Below are 10,256 nucleotides of genomic sequence, written 5' to 3' on the forward strand. Positions count from 1 at the left end.
TGATTAATAATCCATGGACTTATGCATAATTTATTTTAAAAGTCTATATTGTAATAGATTAGTTAATCAAAGAAATTGCAAGAAAAACACGCCCATGGAAATAGCATGTGTAACCAGCTTTTTCATATTTTAGATTAAGCAGTAAGCTTGTGATACAAAGAGATTGCTAGCAAAAAATATGTATTTCAAGAGATTCCAGTTAGAAAGAAAGATGTTTATTTTAAACTACAAAACAAAAATACTGGTAAGATACACGTCAATCATTCTGAACCTATCATTTTTCACATCAGAGGAAGTTCCTCTACAGAATGTAACATACTTGCCTACAAACTCAACATTCATTTGCTGTCTTAGAAAAAATCATGCCAAAGTTTCTCCGTATAATTCAAGAGATGGATTTACACAGGCAGCAGAAAACGTCTCTCACCTCCAAGAGTTAAATACTCAAAGATTAGAAATGGCAAGGATTAAAAGCTGACTTGAAATCCCCACTCCAATCCCCAGGTGCACGTTTAGTTTGACACACAATATAAGACCTTTGCCCTCTCCAGCGCGAGAACTGACAATGTTTGGGAGAAAGCCTGAGAGAGTCAACTCTGGGTCACTCCCATCCTTCATTACATAGGCTGGAAGAAGCCTAGTGAGTTGGCTGGGAAATAATGTGAAGAGAAAGTCTGAGCAAGAGTTACAGCAGTTGAAAGAACTCCAGAAGACAGAAAGACTCTTTCCTCTTAGTTATAAATCTGTACTTTGATAGACAATATAAGCTAGCACTTTTAATCAAGTAGACACTGGGTGTTTGCTATCCTGCATGTCCATCCTGAATGCCAAAAGCTTCAATTTGCTCTAGTGCCAAGCATTCAAAATGAACTGGATTCCAGAATTTCACTCTGAACAGAACACCTCTTTTTACATGAAGTACAACAGTTTCATCTCAGCCCATGAGGAGTATGTCAAAAAGATGTCTGCAGAGCATTACAGGTTGGATTTTTTTTTTTAAAGGCACCCCGTTGTATTACCTTGAAGTAGACAGAACTAATGGCCTTTTAATTTCAATTGGCCCAACAGTACAGTGGTGGTGATGTAACACAAATCCATCCAGGAAATTGTTAGTTTTGTACATGGCAAGGCTTTACTGTCATCAGCAAATAATGCAGGGAACCATACTTAAAATGACAACAGAAAAAAAATTAACACCTGATAATTCTCGCTGAATGTTTTCACTACGGACAGTGAATGAGCATAAAAAATATTAAATGGATTCTGTGTGACTGATAAAACCGGATACCTCAACAATTGATCCACTCCACATTTAACAAATGCATTTAAAGTGGGTCTAATGTGGGTATAAAACGTGGCTTCTTACATTTAGGCTTTATCTAATACAGCTGCTTCTCCTTGACAACTTCCTTGGCTGCACCATTTTAGATTCAGAAGCACAACTCAATCCCATTCAGCAGTTAGCCTATTCAGGTCAGCACTAACCTGAGTATCTCCTTGCCATCTTACACCCTCACAATGCCTACTGCAGCAATACCCCCAGGTAAAGCAGAAGTCAAGACAAAGCTATTCCCTAGGGCAGATTCAACCCATGGGCCATACACGATACCCCTATGTAGGCACTGAATGCAGCTCATTCTTCTTTCCTTGGTTTCTTGTCTAGATTATGAAGCTTGTGACTATGCATAATTTTAATGTAATCCTTACGAAGCAGGGTTCTAACACCTCTCTCTTCTTATATTCATAAATGAAAAGTAGCTTCACTTGGTACTTTTGGCTTTGTTTCCCAAGAAAGTGAGGGTTATATAACCAAAAAGTCTGTTTCCCACCCCATTCTTCCATTGCTGATGAATTCACAGGCTAATTAATGCTAAAATTGATACAAAGTTGTCAGAACACAATACTTCCAGGATTTAAAGTTTCATGAAAATCAGCAACCATCTACAGCATAGCCACAGATCTCACCAAGCCCAGGGGCAGCCAGCCTGCTGTCAATCAAACAGCTGGCAGATGCAGAACAAAAAGGAGGACAAGCTTGCCAGAAACACAGGAGAGCTGAGGGCACTCCAGAGACACTCAGGAGATGCAGGGACAAAATGAAAGGTATTCAAAAGCTTAGACATATGAGGAGGACCTCCACGTACCACAGGAGGAACCATAAACAGATGGGAAAGCATTATACTGGTGGGATCACAAGGAGAAAATATGAAGAGCCATCTTCATTAGTCTCATTACTCAACCAATAATTTACAAATTAGAGCACTATGCTATAAATCTTTCTTCTGTACTACATCCATTTGTCTGCATGGCTCACTATTCTCTTCAATGCTACTTCTGAATTCTTAGCACTAATCTCACAAGGAAAAATAACCACCTGAGATGGTTCACCTCTAAATGCATTCCATTCCTTGAAAAATGCGCCACTTTGTACAGCCTAAACCGTGTTTCATATTCAAGTGAAGTCCAAACGCGGCAGAAATAAATCCATGAGTGTACACGATTCTGTCTCAGGTTGTAGAGCCTCCACAGTGACCTTTACATTTCTTTTCCATCCTCCCTGCAATATGATTTCCATTGCTAGCTCCTCATCCAGAATCAAATAAAAACTCTTAAATCAGGTACCAAAGTCTTGCTATTGCTCAGAACAGGTTAAAGAAACCCTTGTAGCGGCAGTCATTTGAACATTACCATGGTGATGTTGAAGGGCTCTCAGAAACAGCCCTCCAACTCTCGCTCTTCCCAACCCCAGCAAACAGCCACAGGACACCAGGCCCAGGCAGCTGTAGGTAAGATGATCTCTATCAGACTGTTGGCCATTCTGTCTTACTGCTCTTCTCAGTTTCGGCTGACTCCCCACGGTACTTGCCATCCCCCCATCCTGATATTCTCTGTATTGAACAAATTTGCTTCTTCCACAATTTGTGGAACTATTAAACAATAAATCACCTTGTATCTCAAAATACACCTGCTACCAAATACTAATACTGATTTATTTAGTCATTTATGAAGAGAAATATATGAGAAATAAGAACTGTAAGTAAAATTGTTTAATACTATTTGTACTCAAAATCTTCCTATTAGGTTCCCCTCTGCTATTTCCTAGCAAATCTGGGATTGCCTAAACCATGCAACTATGTACCTGATGCCTGTAAAACAGAAGCAAAACAAAAACAAACACACAAAGAAAACAAACATTATTTTATGTGACATTAAATGTCTAAAGAGAAAGATTTAACTGTTCTTGCAATGGCTAAGTTAAAGTTTTGAGCTTGGTCACCTGAAGAATCCTTACTTTTTAAAGGCCCAGCACTAACCTTAATGCAAAAAAGTAAGTATCGTCACTGAACACAATGATAAGGGTCCATAGCCATCGCCAATGGCTCCTTGATTCTCTCAGATTCTTGATATGAAAAGCCTTTTTTGTTTTTAGTGTTAGTACCAATGTAAACTGGTATGATCACATAGCAACAATGAAAAAGTGCTTACAGACTTTTAAGAGCTGCAAAAAGCTCTACATTTCTTGCAGATCGTAGAATCATATTTTAATTTGAGCTCTTTTAATTTTGTGCACTCTTCACAAAATGTATATATTGGGCTCCAAACGAATTTTGAACTATTTTATGTTTATTTTTCAATTTGAAGTTGGTAGTCAAGCTTATCTCATATGGCTTTACCAAAACTAAACATCTTCCTCTCTGCCCCCCCAAAATCTATGCAACTGCAGTCTTTAAAATCATGCAAAATATTTTATTTACTTGATTAAAATCAATTACATATTTACATGGTCATTAAATAAATTCTATATTTTGACATTCTCTGGTGTGATCCTGACTCAGAGAGTCAGTATTCACCCCAACCAAGCTCATGTTTTTAAACACTGCTGAGCAGTAAACAGTGTTCATCACGGGTGGATACTGTAGCACAAACAGGAGGAGGAGTACACTGAATAAAAACTGGAACACCTACTAACAAACCTACAGCAGTCAGCTACTCCACTGAGAACATGGAAGATTCCTGCTGCAGAATACACAAGGAGAATACATTTTGTTTTCTGTTTTCAGGAAGGAGAACTAAATAGAAAACCCAGCAGATCAGTTTCACAATCAGATACTTTTACCCTGCCTCACCTTTAATTGTATAAACTATAAACCAAATTTTGGACTCATGGGATGGTTTGGATTGGAAGAGACCTTAAAACCCATCCAGTTCCAAGCCTGCTGTCTTGGGCATGGACGCCTTCCACCAGACCAGGCTGCCCAAAGCCCCATCTAGCCTGGCCTTGAGCACCCCCAGAGCTTACGTCCCATTATGGTTGCTTCAGTTCCACAAGACATTTGTTCTATTTCCATGGTCTGGCCCCACTGAAAAGCATTGCATTCTTTTCACAAGTTAGATTGCTTAATTCATTCATGAGCATTTGTTTTAATTTTTAAGAAGTAATATCTGAAATCCTCTGAAAATATGAAATACGATTTTTCATTTGTCGTGAATATTTTTCATTCTAAAAAAATTCCTGGGGACTTTTAGAATAACGTAGCCTAAGAGGGAAACAGAGATTTTGAGAGTCTGACAAATGTCTTTCCGAGCTTGAGTCACTTAAAAACTCCATCTCCAGCAGGCAATGTTGCTATCTTCACGCTAACACGCAGACGGCTTTTCAGCACTGGCCAGCTCCGGTCCTGGCGCGCACTGCTTCCGAGGCAGGCTGAACAGGCAGCCCTGCCGGCGCAGCGCAACTTCTTCCCGAGGCCTGATTCACTAATTCAAGGCAACTGACAGCACAGAAGCATCCCGCATGCAAAACAAAGGGGAGCAGCTTGTTTATTTTCCCGATAGTTTCCCTAGAATCTTTAGGCTCAGACAACAGAGGCTTTCAAAGCCAAGTGCTGTGGTGGTCAAAGAGATATATCTTAAAGCCTTGTTTCCCTGAAACTAAAGTTCTAAGATTTTATTTTTTTTAAAGGATATGTAACAAAGCGTACAATCACTCTCAGAACGGAGAAGGAAGGTTTCAAAACAAAGCCCTTCCTTTCCCGACGACCATCTCCAAGCAAACCCAACAAGTGCCGAGCGCATCTCACTCCTTTGTTGTTGCTCTCCCGACTGACGAGCAAAGGCCAGAGGGGCAGGCTAGTTGTAAAGCAGCCCATCAAGTCCCCCGGGAGAAGAAGGTTTACACCTTGTCGCGACCGACACCCAGCCCCGGAGCTGCTCGCAGGCACTCTCTGCCCGCGGAGCCCTCCGGCAGAGCCCCCTGCCAGCCCCGACCCCGGCAGGGCCGCCGAGCTCCGGAGCAGTCGCCCCCGCCACCCCCAAGGGCGGCTCACGGCAGCGGGAGAAAGCTCCGGACACAACGCCGCCGCCTCCGCGGCGCCCACGGACGCCCGCCCGGCATCCGTCCTCCTCCCCGCGGCCGCCGGGCTGAGTAGAAGGGAGGACGGGGAGGAGACGCCCCTCGCTCCCCTCAGCCCGGCTGCGCCCCCCCAGCCGTCCCCCTCCTCGTGCCCGGGGGAGGGGAGGTGGGCCGTGGGAGGAGGGGAGCGAGCGGGGACGAGGGGAGCCCGTTATTGGCCTACTTACCATCAATCGCCATGATCCCCGCGGTGGGCCGTACCAACTGGAGCGCACGCAGGAGAGGCGCTGCCGAGCGCAGCGGCTGCCAGACGGGAGCGCCGCTCGGGGCCGGGCGGGGGTGGCGGGGAGCGGGTTGGGGGGGGGGGAGGCGGGTCGGTGGAGCGGGCCGGGGCGCGTGACTCCTCCCCCCGCCCAGCGCGCGCGCGCTCGCTCGAGCGGCGGCCGTTGAACGGTCGAGGCGCGCGCCCGTGAGAGCCCAACGGCCCCGCCCCGGCGGCAGGTGGGCGATGGGCCAGGCCGTGCGGGGGCGCCCCGCGCGCTACGGTCTGCCAGGGGGCGCTTCCCACAGTGATTGAGGTGGGGTAGGGGGTACACGTGACGTCGCTCCACCCTGACAGCTGTGTAGTTAAAAGACTGATTCCTTCTCACGACAAGTAAAGCAATTTCCCCTCGGCACCTGAGCCAGGTGTGCAGCACTTCTACTGTGCAGGTGTGAATGCCTGCACGTTCCAGTGACGGTGCTGAAAATACCCTCCTTTTGCTAAGAGAAGCTGTTGGATGACAGCATACGTCAGAATTAAAGTTACCCGTGCACACTGCTCCACAGTGCGTGATCACTGAGGCTGCTCCCTCCTGTCCCACTGGGTGCACTGGGCAGATGGCATCTGAGAGTCAATCCGGTTTTGTAGACAATAAAGACACTAGAATTCTCACTTTTTAGTGCCTTTTGTTTCCTACTTTAACATTTTGTAACCATAGTGTCTGATTTCCTATAGTTTTAGGGGCATAAAATGGTAACCATGTTCACAAGCACGTTAGGTATCTTCAGACAGATGTGACACCTTCACATTCGTAATTATCTTCCAAAAATGCTTGAGGTAAATGTAACACTAAAAGGGATGAGATGAATTTAGAAGGGGTTAACGCTGTGGTACTGCGCATGGCTCTTTTTGAGGGGAGCAGGTTGCTGTCTGGTGGGAACTTGACCATGGAGGTCCTTTGCTGTGGCTCACATCCTCTCCTTGCACCTTCCTGCCTCCAGCTCCTGCCCCACTGGTTGCTCCTTCCCCTGACAGAATCACAAGGATCATGGAGACCAACCCACAGCACCACCCAATATTCAAACCTCATTCCTGAGAGCGCTGTCCCACCTGCCTCAGGTCCTTCGTCTCCCTCATTGCTGCTTCCGACCTTCATCACCTCCTGCACATGGAGCAGCCTCCAAGGATTCGTAGATGCTGTCCCACCCCAGATGACTTCTGCGCTCTTCTTCTCGCCCTGCAGAATTCCCCTATAAAAGAAGCAACAAAACTTGCAGTCTTTCTCCTCCCTGGTTGTGCAGCATTCAACACAGGGTGCTTGGAATAAGAAGGAAGATCTTTGAGTAGCTCCTGTGATTAACAGAACAAACGCAAGGGCTGGACTGTGTTGTGGATGAGAACGAGAGGAGGCAGCACATATGTAAAACTCCTTTGCTGCACAGGAAAACTGCTTGTTCAGTGCTGTTACTGTTTGGAGCTGTTAGGGAACAGAACATGTTCATATATGAAAGCAGTTCTTAGGGGCACGTGTAAACTGTCCAAACAAGGAAATTTTCACAAGATGATCAGAAGGAGCATCTTTGGTACCAGTTTATTTGTTCTCCTAAATGTTAATTTGCTGTTCAAACCATGGAAACGTTAATCTCCTCCAGCCTAACTGCCTTCAGAAATGCATTTTCTCAATTTTATTCCTTACCAAAGTTAGCAAAAGCAACTTAGGAGCCAAAAAGCAAAGTCAGACTGAGCAAAATGGCCATCTCAGCAAACATGTGTCCCAAAGGACAGGCATTTGTCCAGATTAAAGCAACTGTAAAAAGGATTTTAAAAGCGAAAATGCCAGCAAAGCTTACGAGCAAATATAGTCCTCTGTACCAGCACTGACATTTACCTCAAATTACCCCTATAATTTCCTATTCTTTCCTAGAAAGTGTTCCAGCCCTAAAGTTTTCTGCACAATTTGTCTTGTTCGCTGTCTTTCTGACAGCTTTACTGTGTTCAGCATAAGAACCAAGACTCCTGTGGGACTGACTATGTAAGAGTTGAGTTGTTATTCTTCTTCTCACCTTTTTGTTTTTCTAATAAAACCTTTTCCCTCCCCTTTTGGCCAGATCCCACAGCATCCCAGAACAAAGGAACTACCAGTTACGGATGTCAGAACATCAGCAAAACATCCCAGGGTGCACTCACCCACCTGTAGAGAATCTGGGATCGGTTTGCAAGATGTAAAAATAGTATTGTAACATTTTTTGAGACCCTTACAATCTGTCACATTTATGTGGTTCATTTTTGCATTTAGAACCATAGAATCACCAAGGTTGGAAAAGACCCACAGGATCACCCAGTCCAACCATCCACCCATCACCAGTAGTTCTCACTAAATCACATCCCTCAACACAATGTCCAAATGTTCCTTGAACACCTCCAGGGTCAGTGACTTCACCACCTTCCTGGGCAGCCCATTCCACTGCCTGACCACTCTCTGACTCAAATGTGTCAGAGGATTTCTACAAAATCCAGGGGCAACTCTCAGCTGAAGGCATTTACATGTGCTGCTATTCATCTGCCACCTGTACAGAAGTGCAAAAATTTGCAAAAATGTGAATACAGCTCAAAAGAGACCTTAAGTAAATGAATAGGATATACAAATGATTTGCAGCTTGCCAGTATTTTCCTGTCAAAGCAAAGAACATCACCTGTTGTGACAACATATTTGCCAACAGTAGGTTTACCCACTAACTGATGCACATCTACAAGTTTTATCCCAAAAACCCTAAAGCTTTCAACAAACTGCCTACACAGAAGCTTCTCCCACCGCACTGACATGAAGCCACTTCCATGATTAATATTAAAAGCTGCTGGAAACTCCAGCATGAGCATAAATTCATTAAAAGTCATGAAAGTCTCAGATACTGCAAAAACAAGAACAGTAATACAGTATTATGTAAGTGTATATATGAGATATGCTATAGTTTTATAGATGTAATATAGTGACACAACTGTGTTTTAAGACTAGCATATCTTCGTACTGTCATTTACTTAAATCTTTGTGTGCTACATAAAAATATTTGATCTTTCTAAGTAGAACTCTGCGACTATTTTTCTCACAACCAGCATGTTTTTATTTTACAGGGACATCACCCTGGAATTTTGAGTTATCTGACCCTTGTTATAAATTGGTTCTTTGCACATTTGAGGCATGATCCACACCAAACCTATCCAGATTTTCTCTTCTGCCTTAGCCATACCCATCACAGTATTAGAAAATATAAGAGCCTATGCTTAAGGAAAATATAGAGTGTACGAATGAAAAGTCTAACTGAAGAGTTAGAAAACAGACTATCAGTAATCACAGAGGTAGCAGCTCTGGATTAATAATCTGCTCATCAAAATACCAGGCAGATATACTACCTGTAACTGCCATGATGTGTACAAAATGGGCTCACAGTTAAATAAGCCGCAGAAGAAATCTTCCAGCAGCTGGATGTACATTTTCCACTGGGGCATTGCTATTTCCATCAGATCTGTAGGTACGTTGCAAATATGTGATTTCACTGAAATACTTGTGGGAGGGACAATGTTAAGAGCATATGCAAGGTACTTCATTTCAGAAAAAAAAAAAAAAAAAAAAGGAAAAAAAAACTTGTTTTTCTAAGTATTTTTACTTATTATATTTTAAGATAATATTGAAATTTAAATGTACCATCTTAATGTTATCAAAATAAACTCTTTCTGTTAGAAAACTCAACCTTTTGCTGAAATTTTCCTTAATGGAGTATTCTAAGATTATATTTGTATGCACGTGCATGCATACACTTGTGTGTGCATTCCTTTTGTCTGGTTGTCTTCCAGTATGGAATGAAAACAGATTTTGAAAGAATTGATGAAAACTCCCACAAAACTGAACTGCTGTTTTTTGGGGGGAGGTTGAATTATTTCACTGGTTGTTTTTTAAAACCAGGGGCCTTACAAAAGTTCCAGCGAGAAGTAGAATGATGTGCAGTTCTAGGGCATTTTACCCTTGCAGATTACTTAAAGGTATGTAAAAATATCTGGTGCAGCAACTTTAAAACAGACAATCCCAAAAGCTCTAAACCAGAACACTAAAGTTAAAAGCTGAACTCTGAGGTATCTTCAACCATTAGCTCTCAAAGCTACGCTTGCTCCAGCAACTGAAAAGATGGGTAAGGTTTATAATACAGTGCTGTTCCCTTAATTGATTTGGGATATCAGTTTGCATTTCTCCATAAGAATTTTGGCAGCGATTTCGTGAACAGTGCCAATCAAATTAGCAACTTACGTCTGTGCAGATTAGTTTTTCACACAAAGTGTTCTTCACTAGAACATTAAATACCTGACCTTTTAATATTAAGGTTTGCATGATCAGGTTGTTGGCACTAAGCAAACAATCTGTGACTCTCAGCCTTAGCTTCTCACTGTTTTTTGAGAGGAAGATTAGGAAAGACAGCATGGGTCCTCTGTCAGGAATTGCCTAGCTATCTGTTAAGAGTAATCTACCAAATACCCTCAAGTCTGCTGTTGTTGGATGACGATCATAAACCTGACTCTTGAAGCAAATGATCTGGCCAAATACCACTCAGCATATGACTTCATGTTCATGAATAAATGATTGAGAAGCTCAGA

General features: G+C 43.0%; 1 protein-coding gene across 2 annotated transcripts in view; it reads right to left on the reverse strand.

Moving 5' to 3' along the window:
- Positions 1 to 5,684, reverse strand: part of SYT14 (synaptotagmin 14) — an 85,006-nt gene extending 79,322 nt beyond the window's left edge. For both annotated transcript variants that reach the window (XM_015283858.4, NM_001397427.1), the window contains exon 1: positions 5,581 to 5,684. In XM_015283858.4, coding sequence (XP_015139344.1) covers positions 5,581 to 5,593 — 13 coding nt within the window. In that variant the 5' untranslated portion in view covers positions 5,594 to 5,684. The remainder of the gene's footprint in view (positions 1 to 5,580) is intronic.
- Between the last annotated feature and the right edge of the window lie 4,572 nt (positions 5,685 to 10,256).

Source organism: Gallus gallus, chromosome 3 (assembly GCF_016699485.2).
Source record: "Gallus gallus isolate bGalGal1 chromosome 3, bGalGal1.mat.broiler.GRCg7b, whole genome shotgun sequence".
NCBI classification, from domain to species: Eukaryota; Metazoa; Chordata; class Aves; order Galliformes; family Phasianidae; genus Gallus; species Gallus gallus.